Raw genomic sequence first — 24,621 nt, 5'->3', positions numbered from 1 at the left:
ATTTCCCCACAGTCTGACATTGATAACACACCCTGAAATTCCCAGTCTCCCCCACAGACACTCACACAAGAAAGAAGGAAATCAGGCATACAACTTTCAAACATTCACATTTTTACAGCCAGTTTGGGTCTTCCGTTCCCTGCTCCTTGGAGATACCCCACTGAAGTGGTGCAGGAAATGCTGCTAAACAAGCTGTCCTGGGACTGAATTCTCCTCTCTGACCGTGTCTTAAAGCTTCATTAATATCTGGGACTCCTTCCAGACCCACCCTATTAGTATCAAATGGTCCATGCCATATGAGCTTGTCCTAAATAAGTTAGTAAGGCTTCAGGACAGCCCAAGATTTGTAGGGTTGTTCAGACTTATGAAACACTGACAGCGGGTTTAAAGAGCCTTTAATTTCACATCGAAGTGTTAAAGAGAAGGGGAATTGCACAGAACAAAATGGAAACAAAAAAGAAATGCTCCTATTTGTGTTTGAAAAACTGTTGGAGACGGAATAGCTTTTCATGTGCAGCCACATCCTTCAGAGAGCTTTGGAAATCTTCACTATTAATTTGATTTTCTTTTCCTCCCCTCTTGGATCAACAGAAAGATCTTCTACATATACATTTTCAGCCCCTTGTTCGCTATTGATTTTCTTACTACATCCACAGCAGCAGCTTCCTCCTAGATTTTGTCAGTCACTGCCACAGAGATTCAGCAAGGCTGTCTTGTAATCACCACTGGTGTCATCCTGACAGGAGGAAAATACAAGAAAAGTTGAATGTGGAAGTTCCTCTGCACGCTGTGAATACTGACTTTGTCAGTCCATGGAATATGCCTGCACAGGAAAAGGACTTTGGAGAGAGCAAGCCAGACTTCAGCAGTTACTGCCAGTTGAAACACCATCAAAAGTGAACTGAGAAATGAGGCTTTTAGCTGCCACCTGAAATAACATTTATCAGTCCCGTACTTTTCTTTGGAATCTAGGTGAGCAGTTGATCAGGGCTCCGTTCCACAGAAGAGCACAAAGTCAGCACAAATGGAAGCACCAATGCTTGTTGTGTTCAGAAGTAATGTTCCTAGGAATGTGTGTAGTGTCTCTGCCCTACAGGAGGGGAAACAGCCCTGACACATGACTTTTTTTTTAAAAAAGCTACAAATATGATCATTTTGGTCTAGAGAAGCACTACAGAAAATATCACTAGATAAAAAAATGTTCTCCCTTTGAATTCTTGTGATGTCAGGTGTAAAGGCAGTTCCACTTCTTAGAAGGAATGAATATTCCATACTGATCCTGGAAGACTGATCATTAATCAACATGACAGACACTGACAGTGTCAATTAGAAGAAAGGGCCTTCATTACAAAAACAGACTTCCCATGAGGATTGCTAAGGACAGGGCTTCTGTGCCATTTACACTAAGGGAGAGGAATGTTCCAGAGTCCTTAGGACAAATAGTGAAATCCAGCATTTCAGCCCTCACAGGGGAGAGTCATTCATGCAAATATGAAATTCAAACCTCGAAAGCTACAATACAATACAATAGGAACTGAACTTTATCCAAGCCTATTCCACCTCAGTATAGACTAGGTCTTCATCTGGGACAAATCAGCTGAAAAAAAAAAACCCAAACCAACCAAGAAACCCAAAACAAAACAAAAATAACTCCAAAAAATCCAGTACAATTTTGATTGCCTTGAGGTAGTTAAGGACAGCAGAGAGAAAAGAGAAAATGCAACAGCAGAGTGGGAAAGGTGTAGCAGGGAGGATTAAATGAATCTAGATTAATCTAGGAGATCATGAAGTGCATGAATAGGGAATCTAGTCTATGAAAGTTCTGAAGCAGTCTCTCCTCAGGTTTGGCTTTGCCCAAGTTACCTTTTGGACATGTATGTCTCTCAAGGAGATGACTATTAATAGGCCTAATGTAGGAGAACTAAGACTTTAGTGGAAATTACATTTTTAATGAGATCAAGCATGGAAGCTTCCCACAGTGCTGGACAGGTTAGAAATACATGTGATGGCTAGGAACCATTATATAAAGATGCTGCTTACCATAATCATACTGGAGAGAGTCTTTCCTGCAATACGCTTGAATTCAGGTTTTATAAGATTTAAGTCAACTTCACTTCGAGAAACAATCACCCTTATAAGTGTCCCATCACTGGTGCCAGCCCCCTGAAAAAACAGATCTATCAGTTTGTGGTGTTGGTGAGTGTTCAAGGGATAAGTTGTTGCAAACTGGTCCAGGACCAGAGGAGTTAGCTTTCAAACATTGTTTAGTGCACATTCTGCAGCCCATTTGCTTCTCTTTATGGAGGCTAAACCTCTACTCCCATTCCAGTGACCACTACCACAAGCCCACTATGGAAGTGTGCTAGAAGTCTATGCACATGTCAAACAGCAAATGTGATGCAGAGTTGGAAGTAGATACTGAATATATATTGCCCTTCTACATCATAACCCATGCAACACTTGATTTCAACCAATACTGTTTAATTATTCATGGGAAAATTAAGATCATACTGTTAGTAAAAAAATCATCAGTTATTCTCATCTTTCCACAAAACTGAAGGAGCTGACAACTTTTACTTATTGGTTAAGAATTACCGAGGCATAACCTGCAGATGCCTTACGTGTTTCCTCTTGGAACTCTTTCATTTTATATTGCCATAGAGAGAATTGCTTCCTAAAAAGAAAGTACCAATTATCCAGTCCATTACCTTAGCATCATGGGCAAAACTCCACCATGATCCACCTCCTACAAAAGCGTCTTCCAGAAGTATCGTCCATGTTGCTGAAGGTGGAACTAGATTCCTTGCAGACTCCCAAGTCAGAAAAGCTAGACTTCTTTAACTCAAGCTTAAAGGTGCTTTTCTACCCTTTTCTACTGTTTGAAAGGATTCTGCTATTGCTTGCAACAATAGAACTAAACTTGCTGGATTTTCTCAGCTTTTCTAATTTGAGCTGGTTGAAGCCAGGTTGCAAATGAAGTCCAGTATGGAAACAAGTAAGATAAAATGAAGATTCTTACCTTTAAAGCATGGTACAGTCTCTCTGCAAAGTAGCAACGGATGTTCCTGGTGCATTTCACTAGGCATACAAAAAAGTTCAGTAAGGATTAATGGTATTTCCAGTCCTGGGCAGCCAGTAACAGAGATTCAACATGTGGTTCATTAATTCGATGTGCCCTTGGGATCTGAGTTTATCTTAGCTGAGAAATACCCTTTAGTTACTACCAGATAGCTTTATAAAGCAGATCCATCTCATAATGGTCAACTGCTGAAGGTGAAAACGCAGCAGACTCAAAAACAAAAAAAAGGGGGGGGGGGGGGGGGGGGGGGTGTCAGGGAAGAAAAGAAAACACAGCCACTCTTACCAATAGCCAGCATGGCATCTTCAAGTGAACCATTAGTTTCACTCTTGATAGAGTCTTCTATACTCTTACCAGCCAGTTTCTGGTACTCTTCAAACACTGTTTGAAACACATAAGACTTCAATTTTTGACCAAGCATTTTGTGCCCAGTATTAATAAGTATTGTTTGGTGACAACTCAGAAACTGACATCCCACTAAAGCAATAGCCAAATTTACAACAACTTTAGAAGGCTTGGTTCAAGCCCAGAATTCATCTGCAAAACCAGGCTGCAATGTTCAGAAAAAACCCAGCCCATCCACAGGTCTTAGTTCTCTGCCTTCATTTGGAAAAGCAAGTTCAACCATCTCATATTAATTTGAAATCTGACCCTTCATTGCTGCCTTTAACCACAGAAATGATGGAGACATCATTTGGTCTCATGCTTTTTGATTACCCTAGTTTCAGAAGCCAAAATAAACTTAAATTAAATGCAGGATTATGCTACTTGTGGCCCTTGGACATTTAAATGATCAGTTCAGGAAAACTTATTATTTCAACTACAATTAAAAACAAAACAAATCAGAAAAGATGAACAAAACACAGGTGTAGATTCCAAAAATATCTGAACTATCACATTAACAGAAGCTCAGCAACAGGGCTGTTGTTAACGTTATACACTCTGAATATCCTGAGGTTCAGAATTACAGATCTCAGATTTGGTTCCTTGCTTTCAGATTTATAAAGAAGGAAAACTGCTATGTAATACAATGGACATCATAAAGAAGTTTACTCAGCCTTCAAGATCACATCCCTAAACATTAACACCCATATACTTCAGAGAATAACAATACCACAGGATAAACAGGTGCATACAATAGTCATAATTCAGGTCTAAGGCCTGTTCTCCATATTATTCAAAACAAAACAAACAAACAAACCCCCCAGACCCAACAAACCCAAACAAATGAAAATACACACACACAGAAAAAAAAAACACAGCCAAAACCCCCAACAGCAACAATGATACCCAGGTTTTAAAGACAAGTAGTCACAGGCTGCTATAGCACAGAGTTGATGATATCAAAGATTGGTTGCATCCTGACAACAGCTAGTTGAAATTCAGTTCTTAAAGAGAGACACAGCCAAAGACTAAAGAAAACTGTTTTGTTTGTTTGCTTCAGTGATGCTGGGAGATTAATTTGAGCCACAAGGGGAAGCTGTCCTCAAGGGCCTGAAAAGACCTCATCTTGAAAACCTTAGGCTTACCTAATTTATCACCAGTTATCTGTTTGGGTCCAGCTGATTTACAAACTACTTGATATGCTTAGATTCAGCTGGCATAAAATCTGCTAGTCAGAGACTTGAATTGCCTCAAATGTCTTGAGATTACAAAACTAGCTCTCGACTGCACAGGGTAGCAGGGAGCTGAGGGTTCCCTATGCTGGATCTGGGTCAGTGTCTTCCCTCCCAGCAGTCGCTGATGCCCTCAGAAGAATCTGGGACAGAAATGCAGGGCACACTCCATGATTCTCTGGTGCTAAATATTCACCTACTTTATGGGTGATTGTTTTCCCCAATGGAACCCACATCCAAGGGGTCACAGGTCTATCCACTACGTGCTTGTAACTGGTTAGAAAGGCACTCTCTCTTTGGGTTCATGAAAACACCTATCCCATCCAGCCATCACTACTGTAGAGAGACTTCTAGGTAAGCCACTCAATTTTCAGCAGCACTAAGACATCATAAATTTTCATGAACTCTGCTGGCAGCTTTTTGCCATTGCATGACCAAGAATTAAAACACTTATTTCTGACCACCCACTTCTCTCACCTATAGCCCTGCCTCTTGTTTTAGGCTCATTTTAGAGGTTTGGGAGCATGGGCCTCTCCATACCTTTCAGCAAGTGTGTGGCACTCCTTTTGCACAAGATGGTGATGAACTGTACCTCATCAGTGCCCTTTATCTTCTCCCCAGCAGCATAGAGAGCCTGTAAATTAACACAGAATTGTAAGAGAGATGTTCTGTGCGTGCAGCTAATAAAGGAATAGAGCTTGGCCTAAGACACTGCTAGGGTAAAAGGGTTTGAAGTAATATAAAATTTAACTAGTAACTGTGTTCCCCACTAGTGACCAGAACTAGACTCTCCTAGAATGGTTCATTATGAAAACCCTTCACAGTGTCTTCTAGGCAAATTGGAGCAGCCACTGTCTCCATCCTTTCTATCCCTCCTGCAGCAGCTGGAGCATCCAGCAACACTCTTGAGGTTTCTTCCCTATTCTTTGCTGTCCCACTCCACCATACCCATATACTTTCATGTATCAAAACCAAGTCCAGCTTTCGTCTTCGGGACAGCAAGGGTCAGCAGTATAGGCAAAGTTAAAGAAATTTCTTCTGCCTGAAGATCATCCCTCCACCAAATTACTATGCCTCCAGCCTTCTGCTGACCAAGTTTTTGCTGCCAACTCTAGAACTCTGAAGTTGAAGACCAGTGGGATGCAGGCGTATCTGTATTCATAGGCATTTGAGAGTACCTCTGCATCCTGGCGAGCCAGCGCTGTATCTACATAGAGAGTGGCATTGTCCCTTTCACCCTATGAGAAGAAACAGAAACAAGGATCACAGTGGCAAAGATCTTCAGGTTAAAGATCAACTTTCCTTCTCAGCTGTTTCTGCAGAGTACTCAAGCACAAATACCTTCACTGAGAGGCACTGAAATCAGTCATATGAAGTGGAGTAAAAAAATTGCTAAATTATTCTGTTACTAGGCAGGAAAAATGAGAAAAGGTAATAAGATAAATGTGCTCAGAATTGAGGACAGCCCCTGGAGGAGTGGTGAATCATAGTTGAGAGGCTTTGTGTTCTAAGAGCCTTGTAGATTGCAACGGCTTTAATCCTAGGTAAGTGATACATGCCCCTGCAGCAGAGCTGACTGTAAATTCCCAGCTCTCTTATTTCATCACGTTAAAGCTGAAACACAGATGCAGTCCAAGTGATGTTTGTCTTTGCATTTTATCTGGGGATCATGACTGTATTGCCCCTTCCATTGCATGTCTTCTCCAAAAAGGAAGAGAAAACCATGACAGTCTTCATATCCACACTGCTCTCTAGCATTACCTGAAGAAGACAAACCAGAATCTGTTCCAAGTAGCCACTTGTTTCTGATTTGATGTCTCTTTCCAGATCAGAACCATATTCTATTCAACAGAAAGACAAAGACAAGGGAAGGACTTGTTATATGAGTGATAGGGTCAGGATATTATCAGTCAGCCAAGTACACAACTGCCTGACACTAGTCCAGAAGGTCACTGGGGGTGGTGGGGAAATAGAGCTGAGATCAGTTCGCTCCCTCAGTGATACCCAGGTTGGTATTTACATCTGAGTCACTAGCTCCATTGACATCCACGGCATAAACACAGAGCTAATATTAGAGATGAAGTTAAAAGGTCCAAAGATATATTGGATATTTACAAATAGATATTGGATAAATTAACATCTAGGGTGTATTTAATGGAGGAAAAAAGCCAAGTACGTAACTATGGTTTTGCTTGTGTTCTGACAATGGCCTATGTGGCCAAGTTGAACCAAATTTGTGATTTGCTGACCTATTCCTGTAGTGGTATGGAGACGCAGAAAGTGATTTTCAGACTCTCTCAGCATAGCCATGTTATGTTTGCCAGGCTGAAAACAGAGTTAGGTTGCAACTTCTTGCTTTTTAAAAAAAGAACCAGACATTTTCATGCTGGCAGTGTTAGCTGGCAATACCATTCCTACTGTGCAATCAAGCAGCCACATGTTACTCTATCCCCACAAAGCAGAGTCACAGGCACCTTACCTTCTTTGTATGCCTTGATTATCTCTTTGATCTGCGCTTTTGTCCGGGATGCCAGTATCTCTATAATAACATCTTCACTCGTTCCCACACCCTGTAGTAGAAAACATAGTGGAGAAATAAAGGTGGATAAAGGCTTATAGCAATAGAGTACAATTTATTGCTGGAGAAGCGTGCTTAACTGAGGAGTCAGATGGCAGCTGCACGTTAGGCTGTTGTGCTGAGCTGTGAGAAACTGTCATGATGAAAGCTGGAGACACAAAGCATGTTTGGGCTGAACAAGGTTTGTTTTACTGAGGTGCCCAATTCATAAAGGATCATTTCATGTAACCCTGCACTGCTGCAATGCATTTCTGGATTTGAATCTTTGATGACAGCCAATGCAAAGGGATACAGGGAAACCAGTGCCTTCTGGTCAGTGCATCTTTGTATCATTTTAATAGACCTCTCTGCATCTGAACTTGAAAAAAAAAATACTGCATCAACAGGTAGGACTCTAGCCAACTCCAGCTAACACACGACTCTGTGATTTCTTAAAGGTTTCACATCTCGGGTGGAATGTCAGGGCAGTAGCTTTGTGTCATTGCAAACCATTCAGTAGAGAGCAGAAAGCAGCAAAAAGATGCTTTACAAAACCCCATAATCTGTGGATATTCATTCCTCACCAAAACAGAATTTAATTCTGCTGTGCCTTCCCCAGGCTGCGTGAGAACCAAATGGGAAGAAACTCTTGTAGAGCTCTAAATGTTTAAGTAGGTTTTTCATCCAGAATATGCATTAATAGTGTCATTAACTATTTCTCAAATGTTGTTGCAAATAACAAACTTAATCATCTAATAACCCAGTTATTACCACTTACATTAACAAGCAAGTGTCATTGAGCAATGAATTACAGAAAATCAGCACTGTATCTGTGCTACCACTTGACTAGCAGCACACAATTCAGTTACCTTCATGGCATCATAGAGCTCCTTGGCATCGTACTTGAATGGGGAGTACATGAGAGCTACAATGAGCCTCTCAAAGTTACCACTCAGTTCTGACTTCAGGCTTTCGATCAGATCCTGTTAAACATGCATGACACAGTTAGATAAAAAGCCTTACATGATGTTTTTACTGCCTGGTACTGTTTCCATCCCCATGACCTACAGCAATGAAGCTGAATGACAGCATCGTATTGATAGCTTATTAGAAAAGATCCAGGGACTGTAAAAGGCACCCAACTTCAAAATGGGATTTGTCTAGGTCATTCCATGTTCCCTGTCATCCCAATACTCAAGCTTCTCCTGGGTACTAATTAATTCTGCACCAGAGTCAGGAAGATTGGAATCTTCTGTCACTCTGCTTTACTCAGTGAGCAGAGTCAATGATACAGCTTCAGACAGAGATGATTCCCAAAGCCTGCACAAAAAGACGCACTCAGGACATTTGCAGAACCAGTCATGTAATCTGTTTGATTATTGAATTCAAACTTTCCTTGTACTATTGTGCGGGATCTTGAAGGTATGACTCCCTCTGCTTTAGTGGGATGCAAACACTCTATTTATTATCCAATATTTGGCCACCCCTGCATTTGCTTCCCTTTTTAAGGCACTTGCATGGCAGTCTCCTTTCCAGCAAGGGTCATTGTAGACTCCAGAGTAGGGCTGCTGCCAGTTTTGTGGTGGAAACCATTCCAAATAAAAGTAAGATTTTATCAAAACAGAAAGCCACAGGAAAACATGGTTGTCAAAATTTTCATTGTAGGAATTAAAAACAAAACAAAACAAAACCAAAAAACCAAACACCAAAACCTCATAAAAAAAAATCCACCCCCCACCTCAAAAACAAACAACAAACCAAAACTAACAAAAACGACCCCAACCAACTATTTGAATTTTTCTTGGCATTTTAAATGGTCCCAGAGCAATATTTTACTCAAAATACCACTTAGGTGGCAATTTTTGTTACTGCTTCAAAACCACTAAGAAGATGCACTTTAACTTAAAATAGATTTAAAGAAAAAAAATCTGGTCAAAATGCATTTTAGAAAATAAATTATAATAATTGGAGGAGAAACAGTTTTCCCAGGTAAAAAAACAATTCCACATGTTTACATCAGACCTCACAAGTTATAATCTACTTATTTGCAGAAGACATGCTTATCATTTGCATCATGCATGCAGGAAGAACTATACAACCATTCCAGTGGAAGGTGTCTCTGCCCATGACAAGGGGGCTGTCCCTAGATGATCTTTAAGGTTCCTTCCAACCAATGATTCCATGATTTACTACATCCTGCATGCAGAGAAACAGTGACTGAAAATGGCTTTGTATAGGAAGAACCTTTCCAAACTGTGCTTTGAAGGATTTGGCAATCTGTTGACGCTGCATATTGGTCCTCTTGGTTAGGACGTCAATTATAGCTTGTTCGTCAGTCCCTGTGGAAAGCAACAATAAGCCATAAACACAATGCACAGAATCAGTTGAGACCTGTGCAGCACCCCAATTCAAATATTCAGATCACCTTCTCTAGCTCATTGCCTTCAAGCCAAAGTTTAAACATGTACAGAGGACACTTTCATTTTTAATGTTTCACATGGGGAAAAGAGAGAGGTGAGGGGAGAGGAGAAGAGAAAAAAAAAGAAAAAACAAAGATGAGAGAAGAGTAGAGAAGAAGGGTAGAGAAGAAGGGTAGAGAAGAAGGGTAGAGAAGAAGGGTAGAGAAGAAGGGTAGAGAAGAAGGGTAGAGAAGAAGGGTAGAGAAGAAGGGTAGAGAAGAAGGGTAGAGAAGAAGGGTAGAGAAGAAGGGTAGAGAAGAAGGGTAGAGAAGAAGGGTAGAGAAGAAGGGTAGAGAAGAAGGGTAGAGAAGAAGGGTAGAGAAGAAGGGTAGAGAAGAAGGGTAGAGAAGAAGGGTAGAGAAGAAGGGTAGAGAAGAAGGGTAGAGAAGAAGGGTAGAGAAGAAGGGTAGAGAAGAAGGGTAGAGAAGAAGGGTAGAGAAGAAGGGTAGAGAAGAAGGGTAGAGAAGAAGGGTAGAGAAGAAGGGTAGAGAAGAAGGGTAGAGAAGAAGGGTAGAGAAGAAGGGTAGAGAAGAAGGGTAGAGAAGAAGGGTAGAGAAGAAGGGTAGAGAAGAAGGGTAGAGAAGAAGGGTAGAGAAGAAGGGTAGAGAAGAAGGGTAGAGAAGAAGAGACAAAGAAGGTCATATATCTGGCTGCAATTTTCTTAAGAAATAATTTCAAAGTTGGAAACCATAAGCAGAACTGAATTTACTCATGTGCTTGGAGTCAACTCACCAAGCCCTTTCATGGCCTTGTACAGAGTCTGAGCATCAGGTGTGGGGTCAAAATTTGAAGCACCTATCACAGATACACCCTCTGCTTCACTCTGAAAGAAGAAGAAAAGTACAGGACTTTTCACCATTGCTTTCATCAACTGAAGAAAAAGTATTTTGAAAGAACATTAATACTTCCCACTGCCTACACATGGGGAAGGGAGAGAAAAGTGAAGGGATTGGTTCAAAATCTCCCAGCAGAGCAGAACTCCAAAGATAACATAAATTTCCTGCTTCTACCTCTGTGGACCAATCTTTGGCTCCTGGAATAAGTATGAAGGATAAAGCACAACTGACAATGCTGTAATAGTCATTAGTGCAGGCAGTCTGGCAGAAAAAGCAGAGTGGGCTAGGCTTTCCTATTCATTCCTTAAACATGATGCTTCACAGCATGTATGCTGTCACACTGCATTTCCCAGTTATTTGGTGCAGGGTAGTTTTTCAAAGTAGTTTTTCAATTTCATGGAATACTCATGCTCTTACAGATCACCTGTCTAAGTAGCAGCCTTATTCTGCTGCTGCTGCTGTACTTCTGCACAGCTAGTTTCAAAAATGAAGCATCTCCACTGAAAGGATTTGGGCCCAGGAAATATTTTGAAGGAAAAGACCTGTCTGGAATACAGTTTTGATCTCCACTGAACCAAGGGCCAGCTACACAGGAATGCTTCAGACCCATAAGGCATTGCTAGTGCCAGAGTCCAAGGGCAGAAAGACACGCTGAGACTCATTCCAGTCACTACAAGTTAGCAAGGCCATCAACCGGAACCCAGGCTTAAGAGCTTCAATTTAACAAAAGCTTTTAGTCGAGGCACTGGCTTGACTCACCTCTAACAATAAGGTTCTATCAACAGGGGAGTATACAAGCAGTTAGCAGCAGAGAGATTTAAGTTGCCCTGGGGAATGACAATGATAAATTTACTTGCGGGAATGGAGCTGTCAATATTAATATGTTCTGACGGACTTTCCAGTGGGGGTGGCTTCACAGTCAGATAAAAAGTACCTTCAAATTACAGCTTACAGACCAGAAGGAATCACTATGCTTGTCCTATCTGTCTTAGAGAACATGGATCACCAAGTGTTTCCCAGCAGCCTCCTGCTAGGATGCAAATCCCTTCTGCTCTTATTTCCTGTGTGAAAGAGGGTTCCACTCCTCTTCTAGAGTCCTTCTAGGTCACCAAAGTCCTCCACAGTGAAAAAAGCTTCCTAAGAGGAGTAAGACTTCAAATGATCCTTGCCAGGTAGAAAGAAAAAAGAAAGTAAAATCTTGTAGAAGTTCCTTCTAGAACCTGCATTCCTGGCTTTTGACAAGAGGCCAAGCGCTTAAGAGCATCTGTCAGCAATGTCAGTTCTAGCCTACCACTAGAGCTGAAGCATGCCCACATTGTGCGCACAGATGCTCAGGCTGGCTGTGGGAAAATCCAATCAGGTGTCCCTTTCAAGTGCTTTACCAGTAGGTATAGCTGGCACATGTTTGCATACTGGCCCCTTTGCCAGCCAAGCTCTGGGACCAGTAGAAAGCAACAGAAATGCAATGAGAAGTCCTTTGAGAGGCAGTATGTTCAACCAGCAAGATCTGGAGAATTCTGCTTTACAGCCAGCACAGAGACAGACTCCTGTGCTACCACACCTTGCTCCCTGCAGAAAAAGCATCTATGAAGCAGATGGTATCAACAGGAAACTTCATAACAGATGCAGGTTTCAATCCTAATGATTACTGAGCAGCAAGTTTAAGGCTGTGGTTAAGCTGTCACTGCAGAAAGAGCAGCCTTAGCATTGCCACCCTTAATGGTTTGTCATCAGCCTGGAAAAGTTTGGCTGATCTGGTAGGACTGTTGCAGGTGCTCCTTTTCTGGTGCTCTGAAGTCAGCCAGCACCATCACAAATGCCCTGGAAAGGGGGTTACAATCATCCACCTGACTTTGCTCTGAAGAAGATGAGCAAACCTCTCCAGCTGCACGCTGTGTGAAAGAAACACCCTGGACTCATGCCTGGTGACTCAGTGAAAGAGGGAGTGCAAAGCTGGGCTTTCATTTGGGGGCAATGGAAACAAAGTAAACAGTGGTCTTTTTTGGTATTAATTCCAATAAATATTTACAATGGGTGGCCCAAGTAGCACACTCATGACTCACTCCTACACCTCTTTCTCTGTGTACACGTTTGTTCAAGCACAAGTGCAATCACATCAGGTCTCCAGGGAAGCGCTGCCAGTTTGGTCTTGTTTCCCAGATGAACTGGGAATTACCTAACTGAAACTGCTCAAGTCTAAGTGTCATGTGAATATTAATAATTTGTATGAAAGCAGTGGAATTAATGTGCCTTACAGCTGATGTCTGAAAATTTCACTTACAAATGAAGGGAAAGGGGAATAAAAGTTTCCCTACCAGAAACCTGATTAAAAAACAGGAATTTGGGAACAGAGGGACTTCCTGGCTTTAGTTGGGTTTATTTCCTTCTTTTTTTGCAGTGTAAAGTTTCTTAAAGAGGTTTTATGTGTTTATTTTCATTCTCTTTGCTCTTGAACTACATTTTTTTATGAAGGGTTTTCCAAAGTAAACCAATCTTTTACTATCCTTTCTTCACCCTTTCATCTTCTTCTCATGCCTCCACCCACTACAACACCAACAGGTAAGAGATGCCTGGAGCCTGTCAAGGGCTTTCCCCCTTGTTTTCTCACTCTGAGCTTTCAAAAAAATTTCCATCTTTGAGGGTGATGGGGAAAAGATTAGCAGAAGGCTTTGGAAAACAAAAATCCATTTCAGTATACTAAACTTCCAAAACTGAAACAGGAAGGCAGAGGGAAAGGAAGGAAGATTACCATTTTAAAATTTCTGAGGGGAAAGAAGTAAATCTGAAAATCATGTTGTGAGATCAGGAAGCATACTGAAGGAAGCAGTTATTCTCTTGCTATCTTGGTATTCCCCTTCCCACAAGGTGTTTGGGGTTTATTTGGTTTGGTTTGGTTGGGGTTGGAGTCTTTTTTTGTTGTTGTTTTGTAGCTTCTTTTACTTTTTCTTTGTTTGATTGGATTTTGGGGGGGTTTGTTGTTGTTTTGTTTTTTTTCTTCTCCAGTTCTCACCCCTCAGTTTCAAAATTGTAACCAAGAACCTGAAAATCAATCATGTCCATGTAAAGAGTTTACTTACTCCTTGGTATATTGCAGCTGAGGTGGTGTAATGCGCTGCAACATAACTTTCCTATCTTGCTTGTGTACCTACACTGGCACATTGCAACAGAGGCCCCTTGACCCTACTGAACCATGAGCACCAGGACTATGAATGTCTCAGCTTCAGGAACAGCAGCACTGAAGCCTTGGTGCAGGCTCCCCCCTTGCAGAGGCTGCTGAAACATGAAACCCTCTTCACAAGAAGAACTGAGGGAGATTCCTGGACAAATCTTTCCACAAACAAGGCAAAAGCAGTCCAAAGAAAGCCTGTGTACTACTGAAAGTGGTGCTTGTTTGGGCACATGTCTGGGAAAGATTTCTCTACTGGTAGTCCTCCACTGCATGCCACCAGCATGTCTCTTCAAGGTTTGGCTTATTGTTACCTGGAGGTAAAACTGGAGGGTACACCTCACCTTCAACAGATGCTAGCATGGCAGAGCTGCCATGGATGTCACCAGATCTGTGTATATCACCAGGGCTGCCTGCTGCCTGGCTGAAACCATACCCTGGAGGGTGCCTTAGCACACCCCATGAGCATCACCCCATCCTGCCATATTATTCCCAAACCCACAAGTGTTTAAAAAGAGAACATTCATAGAATTTCTGGCTCCTTGCAGACATTCAAGTCCACACTGTCACTGCAATATTAAAAATCTACTAAAGAAAATTATACTGTGGCTTGCCCACATCTCCCTCTGTGACCACAGTCTGCCAGCACAACTAGGGACCAAAATGGCCAGAGGCCAGTGCCCTGAACTCACTACCACAAAAGAAGAGTGGATAAGGAGCCCACAGCTTGCAGACCTTAGCTGTGTAACTTTGCTGCTAACCAGCACCAATTCCTCATGTACACAGGCACATAAATACCCCACTGCACCACTCTCAGACCAGGGAGTCTGCTTTCCTCCTTAAAGCTGGTAATCATGTTAACACCTTCCTTAATTGACATTTTTGAAGTACTGAATGCCATTTTGTAGTCAGAGAACCAGTAGATAGGTCTTACTAACTTCTAAATGGAAACATTTAATTCTCAGTGCCTGATGCAACTTCTTGGTTACCTTATTATGGTGCCAAAAAAAGCAGGGTGTTTTACTTCAGTATTTCCCCTACTTACCCAAGCCTTCCACCACGCCATTGCAGTCTCAGTAGGGACACTTGGGGTCTGTTGATGAAGAAAACCACACTTATCACACTTCATGGTTACAAAATCTGAGATTTAAAGGGAGTGGAGGGAGAAGAAGGAACAAAAATTCTTTTCAGTAAACTTACCACAAGTAAACTGGAATAACTGTACTCCTCAGGAAGCTTATTCCCTCTGTAAGCCGCAGAACGTAACTAGCCTCTCTGTGCTGAGAACACACAGTTATAAACCATCCTTATCTATAAATTCCATGGGGCAGCGCCCTCAGACGTGGCTCAACCTGTTTTTCGGATATGATCTCACAGTGAGAGATTAAGTTGCTTAATAAATGAGGTTTCCCCTGTGAGGAACCCTGCATTCAACCCTGCTGACTAAAGCTTGTAATTTTTCCACTGCTTCTCCCCACACACACCCTTGCCTGCTAACATTCTGGCCTCTTGCACGGACACCACATGCAAATTGCAGCCAAGTAATTTCTCAGCATAAAACTCCATAGAGGCTTGATGATTTCTGGTACAACAGAAAAAGCTACTTGCTCGTTACTAATCACTCTTTCTATCCCTACCAATCTGGAACACAGTGAAATAGGACACTAGAAACTTAGCAAACCCTCCTCCACCTCCCTTCATTCAAAAAAAGTCTATTAAAAAGAAAAACAAACCCAAACGAAAAACCAGCACAGCCACACTCCACACCATACATGTCCTACACCCTACAGTAAAGCTGAATAAAGCAGCAGACTGTACAGAGTCTTGGGAGGTCTGACCCTTCCCATACCTAGACTTGGAAGGCATGAGTCAAGAAGCATCCCTAGGCTAACACAGGACCAGCACATTTAAGGCTAACAACATTCAGTAGTGGAAATTTCAAAGTTGTCACAGGGCTTGCCCTAGCTGCATGCGACATGTTAAGACTTAGGAGTGGAGTGTGATATTTATTTTTTCCCCTTTTTGTTTGCTTTAGGAAGAGCTGAACAGCTCTTAATGTCTTAATTTGGAGAAATGTTTCTGTAAAATCAGCTGAAATATCTTATGGTAGCAATGTTTTCTGGTCTAGACTTTTGTCAGAATCTACCCATGCCACCATTCATTTTATTTAAATGGAAAGCTGCCCTGATGGAAACATTCCCACCAGCTATACCTTAATCTTTGCTATATAGAAGCTTTGTTCCTTCTCACTTTTACAGACCAACATGGGATGCTGGATAAAACCCAAACTATGGGCCTCCATTATGTCCTTCCCACCCACTGATATTTCATTTAATCCAGCAAGGTCCCTGAAGGCCTGGGAAGCTGACCTGGCTATTCTCAAGAGAATGAGCTGTGCCAGCTGCTCTTGCCTCAAACTCATCCATCAAATGGCAAGGGCAAGTTGTGAAGGAGGAGGCACTGCCCTTGGCATAATAAGCATGCTGCTAGGGCCTGCACTGGCTTGGTTTGTAGCCTTATTTGAGAGGCAGGTTCATCAACAGCATACAAAAAGGAGAGCTCATGAGTGGTCCTTTAGTCCTCCTTCTGGGCGTTGACAAGAATTTGACTCAAACAGTAATCCTATTTCCTTGTGCTGTAGGGTTCTGTGGTACCCTGCAAAATATGGTCATGTCTGACCTATCTCCAGGAGGAATATCTGGGGAGTAGGTCAGTTGTATTGTAGGTAGGGGCACCCATAGAGTGTCTGCACAGCTAATCTTTCTCAAGGCTCATTCCCTAGGCTGTCAGAATCCACTGCTCCTGATGATATGTCCAGCACAGTCATTAGCCAGCAAGAGTGGGCAGAAACCTCCAGCAGCAGCAGAACATGCACCATAAATCAAATTTGGTTTGTGTATTTCTAACCATTTGGTCCAAACAAATTTTCAGCTGGACAAAAAGAAGAAGCTACCAGTGTATTCAGTTTTTCTTAACTCCATCCTTGGGACTTTCCAAGATTGAGTCAATGACATTGGAGCTGCCTCTGAGACACTCAATCAACCTAAAGAAAGTTATAATAGAAATCACAAGCAGGATTTTGCTCAACCTCTTTCATGCTGTATCAAAAAGATTCTGATTACTGTACATTATTTATGTTACTTCAAGAAGACTTTACCATCCTTTAAGCTCTGGCTGTTCTGCTTTAGGCTGAATGAGAGTAGTCTAGAGGCTATTTTAATTTAGACTTGGAATGACTTAAGGCTTCTAGGGTGCATAAGCAGCCCCTTTACTCCGTTTTCTTCTGTAACTTTGTAAAGTCTGGCCCTACGCCTGGAAAGTTTCAACCCAGAAGCTGACTGCTTTGGAACATGAAGGTTTATGGAAACCAAGTTCCCAACTGCTCAACAATTTCACTTACTCCATGGCTTTTACTTCTGATAATTTTTTTACCAGCCTGACAAGAACAGCACAGAGTTTATATTTGGGGGGTGGGGTGTGTGTTGTTTGTTTGGAGTTAGTTTGTTTTCTGGGGGTTTTGTTTATTTGTTTGGTTTTGCTTTTATTTGTTTTCCCTTTTTTCAGCCAGAAACTTGGAAATCAAGTGGAATCATTGGGGAATCAACAGACCAAACACAGATACTTCTGTTCAAAGCAATAATCTGATCATCATATAACATTAGCTACTTAAATTTCAGGAAATTTGAGCATACTGCTCAGATTGAATGGCAGAGAGGTGTTGTGCTGTCAGGCTGGAAAATGGAAAAGAGGTGTTGTGCTACAAGGCTAAAAAAAAATCACTAACTTTCTTCAATCCAGTCTGTAAGCAACACCATGTAGAACTGTAGCTCTGTTGAGGAAGCAGTTCAGCAAACTGAAATCACCACACTCGTAAGTATTATGCTTTCCAGGTCTGGATATTACCCCCTTGACTTACAAGCCTTTTATTCCTACACCCATTGCTAACAAGTTTCACCTTACCTTCCAGAGACATAAGCCAGTGTGTTACCCCAGCAGCTGCTGTATTTGCAGACAGCCTTGTGCTCTCTCACCATGCAAACCACCAGCTTCATCTTGCATATGATAAAGCACTACATAAACAATCCAGAAACCAGCACTACATAAACAATCCAGAAACCAGCACTACCTTGCTGTTTCTACTGCTGTTCCTCTTTCCCCCTCCCCACCCACCTTTTACTTCCTCTTTATCTCTATGTAAATAGATAAGCAGCTGAATGTCCTCAGAATTCTTAAGAGCAAATGCCCTTACATCTACTAATCAGCTCACCATCATAAGAAATCAGATCATTATCTAGGAGAGCTGTGTAAATTTGCCAGCAAGCCAATTCAAATAAAATGTTGTCTATTTTTGAAAGAGGTGTGAGCTAGGGAAAATGAGCAGCTGGGAAAAGCAGCACTTTTGTGCAAGTAGGCCATCTTTAATGCAAAAATAAAGTCACTAAAGCCTAACAACAACAAACAAAAACCCCCCACCTCATCTACATGGCAGTTCCTTGCTCACTCTGCCCTTTCCTCTTGTACTTTGGATCAATTTTCACAGTAAAAATAATTTGAAAATAGTTATTATTTTAACTTGAAAATAACTAGTGCAACTTAATTTCCCAGGTTTCCTTTATTACCTCAAGCAGCTTTGTGCCAAGTATCATAAGAAAAAAAATCACAGCTATATTTTTTAGGGGATGTTCAACCACAGAAGTGGCAACAGAGTAAAAATTCAGGGCTGGGCTCCCCTCAGCACCTTTGTATCCCAGGAGGATGGTGTTAGTGGGGACAGCCAGTGCTGCAGGGTTTGCAGAGGTTAGTGAAGGATGTGTCACCTTTGCCTTTCCAAAGCACCTTTGTAGCACAGGACCTCTGTGCTGCCTATGGGAGTGCTAGGGTGGGGCACTAACACCAATAGAGCACAGCACGTCCCCTTGGCTCGTTTTGCCTCTGCCTGAGCATTTTTCTGCTCATTCCTTTCTTATCCTAGTGCTGGTGCCAAGGAATTCCTCCCAGTCACCCTAACAACCATACTCTACACAAAGCAGGCAACTGCTGCTCCTATTTAACCCCAAAGGCCAACAAAAGAAGAACCCTCTGAATCAAACTGGGGAAGGGCAACTCACTTGGGTTTGATGGGGACATGAGAGATGCCAGGAGTTCACACGCCAGCAGTGGGTGGTAAGCAGCATTCAGGAAGCTGTGTGTGAAATGGTTTGTGCATGTCCTCACCTACTTCTGTGGGGACTGGGTTTTGTGTAGTCCTTGATGGAGTAAGTACAGGTGTTTGTACACAATTAAAGACAGTCCTGTTGCTTGAAATGATGCTGAGATGGAGGCAGATGTATACAGAGCAACCTAAGGGAGAAGAGACGTCCCTGGATATGCCTGAAGTCCATCTGTAGGAAGGCAGCAACATACCCTTTATTGCTTGCATTGACTGGCATGTTGGACAGTCTTTCTTGGTAAAATATGCTTTTCTACAGATTTGCACAACTTCTGCTAGTGATGGAGACATGAATTACTTCTACTAAGGGTAGAAATTATCAGGTCAGTTACACTGCTAGCATTATTTACAATGTAGCTGTCTGGCCTTCTTGATCAGTCAGGGTATCTACCAATATCATATATGGCCAAGAAACACAGATCACACACTACCTAGCTCATGGAGGAGAGAGAAAACTTTAGTTAGGGACAGTAGACAATAACTGTTCAGAAATAGTGCTGTCCTGATGAGTTCTGGGATAAGCCAGACATGACTGGGACCAGGGACCACCCTGACAAAGGTAAACTAAAGCAAAGAAACATGAAGTACTCCATTCCTCTCTCAAGGACACGGTATTCAGTCTCTGCTCAAGTACCTATGATCTTCATCACTTAGGGAGACCACTGGGGACACTTTACATGAGCACTCCTGCTCACAGGCAGGAGCAAGGCATTGATAAATGTGTCTACCTGTAACAATCTGTCATTTAAGGTATAGACAGTTCATTGAGCCAGATCTCACAACAGTGTGGGCACTTATATGTCTTCCTCCTCATCCAAATACCTCTTCTAAGACACACTGAAGTATTCACAGCTACTAGGAATTTGTGGGGAGGAACCGTTTGGGTTTGGGTTTTATTTATGGTTACACAATAAAATGTGTGCTGTTGTGTGCTGTTGCTTTATAAGAGAAAACAACATGTTGTGCAAATTGTTTTTTGTAGCAACAAGAGCAGAAAACAGGGCAAATAATCTTATAACAGAGAAGACTTTGAATTCAAAGCACTGAAAATAGCAATAGTGTGGCTAGAACAGCCAGCTTTCCTTAAGCTAAGGGCTTTAGTCTAGCTGTATTGAAAATCTTCCAAGTGCTCTATTTTTTTCTTGGAGCCTTCTGCCAGATATAGGTAGGTCTAATGCCAGCTTCTCTGTGATACTGAAGTGATTAGAGTCCACTTGGTTAAACTGAAGATTTGCTGAGGATCATGGAGAGAGCAAGAAATTGAAACAAGCTCTCACAAGAGCCAGACACATAGTCCAGCAGTCTCAGTTGCAGAATCACACAAAGTATCCATTCATGCCCCAACAGACCACCTTGTGTCTCTAGCTGTGTGTTACTTTCAGTGTGCCAATTTTTATCAAAAAGGTGATAAATGAGGGCTGAATGTTTCAGACATGGAATCATTGTCATTGGCTCATAGATCGGGTCAGTTAGGTATCTGCAAGAACAGAAGAGAACTGAATAGTCAGTTCCTGTTTGCCTGAAGGATTTTTTTACTCGGCATGTTTCAGGACTGATCTGTGTTTCTTTGATAGTGATACAGCACCACCAATGAGTATGCCTGTGAGATGTGCAGTGTAGAAGACGCGGCACATCAGCTCACGCACACTGTGGCATTACCAGCTTTGCTATGCATGGAGGCTGCAAGAGGCAGGGGCATGGTCAAGGGAAGAGTGGCTTTGAGGAAGGTAAAGCAAGGAGCCTGGAGAGAGATACTGAACATGGAAGGAGATGATGAGGAGAAGGGACTAGTTGTTATAAAGGTTTGTGAGTGCTAGAAGGAGGAAAGGTCATAGCCCCAAGGCCTGTCCCCATCTTCCTTCATGGGTCAGCCTACAGTGGAAGAAGAGCACTGAGCAGTGGGATTAGCAGGCTACAGCTGTCTGCCTGTTGTTCTGCTATAGGATGGCTTAGAAATGCTGAACCCTTCCCAATCTAAGAACTGAACCTTAGTGGGAGCCTTCAGCCATCAGACCATTTTAAATTTAAACTACTTTGTTACAAGATGCATAACAGCAGATGCTGTTGGTTTAGGAGATAGTCATCTTCCATAATGCTGGACACAGGGCATCACATTGCTGCAGAAGCTGTGTGATGTCTGAAGCATTGCTTTTTGTTAGGTTAGCACATCTGCTTCCGGTCCAGTGAGCTTTTGCGAATCTCAGCAGAGATTCGGGCAATTCTTATATGAGCAACACAAGTAACTGGGAAAGAAATTGAAACTCTTATCTCAGGGTATATTCACACTTCCCATTTCCAGTGGGTATCTATGTGAAGCAATTCAATCACACAGATAGGAGTTTGCTTAAACGCTCTTCTAAGTTGATAGACATGCAGCACCCAATCTGGCAGGGAGAGCAGATATTTCTAGCAGCTAGCTTCTCCCTGTTTAGTTGCACAAGCCCCAGCCTATCATGGGCACCTCATGTTTGCAGTGGTTGACATGGATGCTGGTCAGTTGTGAAGGTGTGGACACCCAGAGAGAATGGCAGTGACTTGTCCTATAGGTTTTACGGGCAGGGAGTTGCTCCTTGGCAGGAGCAGATGAACAGAAAACACCTGAAGAACATGCAGACTGTGGGCGGTAGAGAAGGCTGTTACTGGAGCTGAAACGGCTAGTTTAAGCAGAGTTTCCCCAGCAAAGCAGCTTGAAACACACTAACTTTCTTAAAGCAATGCACTTGCACATGCACTGCCTTGGAGAAGTCCGAGGCAGCTGTTCTGCTGCGGAAAATAGCCTGTCAAGTCCTGCCCTCCAGCGGCAGGCCAGCCAGGCCTAAGCTTAACCCCAGAGAGACCTGCACTGTCCTTGCCAGAGCACTGAGCACTGCCAGGGGACTGCAGCCCAAAGAGCCACACCAGGGTGGTGCCAAGTACCATAATGTCCCAGTGCCTGCGTGTGAAGTCCTCCCTTCCATGGGTGACAGCCTTGCCAAGGAATATTTCCTGGCTGGCACTGATTTGGATCTTACAGCATCTGTGCTGGGAAAGCCTCTGTCAGCTCTCACTGGACAAACCCTACAGTAACAAGGCAACAGGCTCAGGGGACTGACATTTTCCTTCAGCCTGCTGTCTGAGCAGTGCTTCTCCACAGATCATCTTCTGTGTGCAGCTCTCCCAATGCTGGTTAGGAAAGGGGCTGCTGGGGCCAGATCCCAGCAGAGAGATACCATGCAGTTTGCTTGTATGCAAATACACTGATAGGCTACTTTTACACTTATTTCCTGCTGCTGAGTTTGGGATGTTCCTGATCTACCAAAATTACTGGAATGCTGGATGTGGGTCATATGCATGGTCATCACCAGAAGCCTCTCACCTCTTACCTCTGCTCCAGGGGGAGCTGAAAAGATAACCAGAGAAAGAAGCTGGAGACTGCTGACTCCAAGAGGAACCACCTCCCTCTACAGATACGAAATCTGCCTGGCAGGAGTGCTTAGCTGTAGAATTCCAATAGTCAAAGCTGGTCTCTGTCCTTACAGCAAGAGAAATGAAGGGCAGAGAAACAGACAGTAACATCACAGGAAGGAAGAAAGCCTTAACACTGACTATACCATCCTACCCACAAAAATTACTCTGCAGAGTTGGTAAACCCAGAGTTTTCCCGTCAACTCCTTGGAGCCCCTCTTGACACTAGCAGGTTGCAGCTCAGGCTTCTGCTTGTTCCTGGCTCAGGTAAAGGAGAAAAGGATTCATGATAGATGCAGAAAGCTCATGCTCTACATGTGCCACCCAGGATACCTCAGGAGTTTCCGCCTGAGGCCACCTAGAAGTGTCCTGCTTGCTCTTCCCTGGGTGGTGCTGCGTCTGGCTACATTACAGGCAGATCTGCTCCTTCATTTCTGAACATGGCCAGGAGTGAAATAAGCTATTTCCTATTTTGACCCAAAAGTCAGTTCAAGTGATGCAAACTCTAAGTATTGGCAGGGCTAGGAAGCTCTAGATCCTGCAGAGAGATACGATTTCTCCCTGTCCAGTTTTTCTCTTAGAGAAGGACAAGTGCTGCAAAGCATCAGTAGTACCTGGCCATACCTGCTAGCTTGGGAACAAACAGACACAACCCTGGTCTCCGACTGTCCTGGTGGATTGACTGTCACTTGGGGTGTTTGAGACCTGGGCTGTGTGCATTCCTGGAACCTGAAGTTGCCTGTCTGCTCAGGACATTGCAGTATTTCCCAGTTAGAACTAGGCCAAATAGCCTTACTGCTGCATTAGCATCCCTGGTCACCAAAGATTCCAGCAGACCTTACACAGTTGTTTCAGAAATCTAGAAAAGAAAAACCCTAAAATTGACCAGAACTAACCCCTACCTTGAAGCATGTTCACTTTCAACTAAGCTATTCCTGTTGCACAAGGAAAGAGAGGCACAAAGCAGCCACAGTTGTGTTTTTGTAGAGGATGAGCTGCCACACACACTTGCCATATTCTCCTGTTGGTTTTGGTTGGACATTTCATTATGAAGAGGAATCTTGAGACTCCTATTTTCAGTGCAAAAAAAATTCCTATGTACTGAAAAATTGAGACATTTGGGAGCACTCAGTTTTATCTTGAGTCATGATCAATAAGGATAGAGTTGTTTTATTTAGCAACCTGTGTCAAACACGTTTATTATGTGTGAATATATCTGAACTGCTATATTCCCCTGTGCTCTCTGAGAAGACTCATGCTCTAAAATCTACATCCCTCTGCCATCAGAGGAAAAAACATACACCTCCAATTTGAGGTGTTTTGGATCACAGGATCTAGGACATTTCTGTGGGGCCCTCTACTTCTGTCATGAAGAAATAGTCTGTACCTGAAAATCATGGCCCAGAGACTCAGCAGGATGCTGAAAGACACCAGCATAGATGACGGGCTACTACACAGCAGTGATAAGTTAGCATGGGGAGAGCTCATTTCAGTGAATGTTATGGCAGAGATACAGATGGGGTATCTAAGGACATTCCGTAAAGTATCTATCCCTGCACAACAATCCTGCATCTCTGAAAGATTAAAGGGAAACATTTATCAATCTACACCACACAGAAAACCTTTCAGCAGGATGTTCCCCTTCTTTCAGGTAACTCTTTCATCTCATCCCATTTTCTTACCATTTTTTCTGAGCTGCAGTAGTGAGAGTAATACCTGACTAGGACACTTGTCTACACTTTTAGTGTCTACACTCCTGTGTAGTGAAAAAGGGGTCCTCAATGTGCAGGGAGGGGGGAACTTTGCTGCAGAAACTAATAACGCTTGAGAAGTGTCCTAACTCCAAGGGCAAAGCATATTCACAGAGTAGATATTAGACAACTTCCAGCACAGGCAATATGCCATGCCTGTGGTTTCTTAAGAAATGGGAGGATAGGGGGAAAGTTCATTTTTTTCAGTTCCTGGCTCAGATTGCTGAAGCCAGGAAAGTTCTTGCTGCAGACTTCCATGTAGCCAAATGGGATATGCTGGTGTATGTTCATATGTAAATGCCACTCCTGAGACTGTGAAGTATGTTTGAGGAAAGATGCTAAATCAGCACTAGGGGCTATTTATAGTCAAGACCGTAACCAAAGCCCTGGATCTGCACATTCCCCATCCCTGGGGAAGTTCAGGTCAGATCTGAATTTGGTTGTCTCAGGCATGCATAAACCTAACCAGCCACAGCTGCAGCCAGCATTGGGTTTTTGTTAATG

At 42.7% G+C, this 24,621-nt stretch overlaps 1 protein-coding gene across 1 annotated transcript; it reads right to left on the bottom strand.

Moving 5' to 3' along the window:
- Nucleotides 1-378: 378 nt before the first annotated feature.
- On the bottom strand, nucleotides 379-15,010 carry ANXA8L1 (annexin A8 like 1). Its single transcript, XM_068166147.1, has 13 exons — nucleotides 14,914-15,010; nucleotides 14,759-14,806; nucleotides 10,444-10,534; nucleotides 9,497-9,591; nucleotides 8,122-8,235; nucleotides 7,175-7,265; nucleotides 6,457-6,536; nucleotides 5,874-5,933; nucleotides 5,236-5,329; nucleotides 3,365-3,460; nucleotides 3,020-3,078; nucleotides 2,041-2,163; nucleotides 379-736 (listed from the first exon to the last, which is right to left on the bottom strand). The coding sequence occupies exons 2-13, from the start codon at nucleotides 14,777-14,779 to the stop codon at nucleotides 680-682; spliced, it is 981 nt and encodes a 326-aa protein (XP_068022248.1). The 5' UTR covers nucleotides 14,780-14,806; nucleotides 14,914-15,010; the 3' UTR covers nucleotides 379-679.
- Between the last annotated feature and the right edge of the window lie 9,611 nt (nucleotides 15,011-24,621).

The sequence above is a fragment of the Melanerpes formicivorus genome, unplaced genomic scaffold (assembly GCF_026170545.1).
Source record: "Melanerpes formicivorus ecotype bairdi unplaced genomic scaffold, bMelFor1.0.p_v2 SCAF_98, whole genome shotgun sequence".
Lineage (NCBI taxonomy): Eukaryota > Metazoa > Chordata > Aves > Piciformes > Picidae > Melanerpes > Melanerpes formicivorus.
The sequence above is the reverse complement of the archived record's forward strand: the minus strand, read 5'-3'. Positions and strand labels throughout refer to the sequence as shown.

Coding starts and splice junctions, on each gene's coding strand:
- ANXA8L1 (XM_068166147.1), bottom strand. CDS start 14,779: ATGGCGTGGTGGAAGGCTTGG. Junction 10,535..14,758: donor TGGCGTGGTGGAAGGCTTGG/GTAAGTAGGGGA, acceptor TTCTTCTTTCAG/AGTGAAGCAGAGGGTGTATC. Junction 3,461..5,235: donor TGCCACACACTTGCTGAAAG/GTATGGAGAGGC, acceptor TGTTTCAAACAG/TGTTTGAAGAGTACCAGAAA.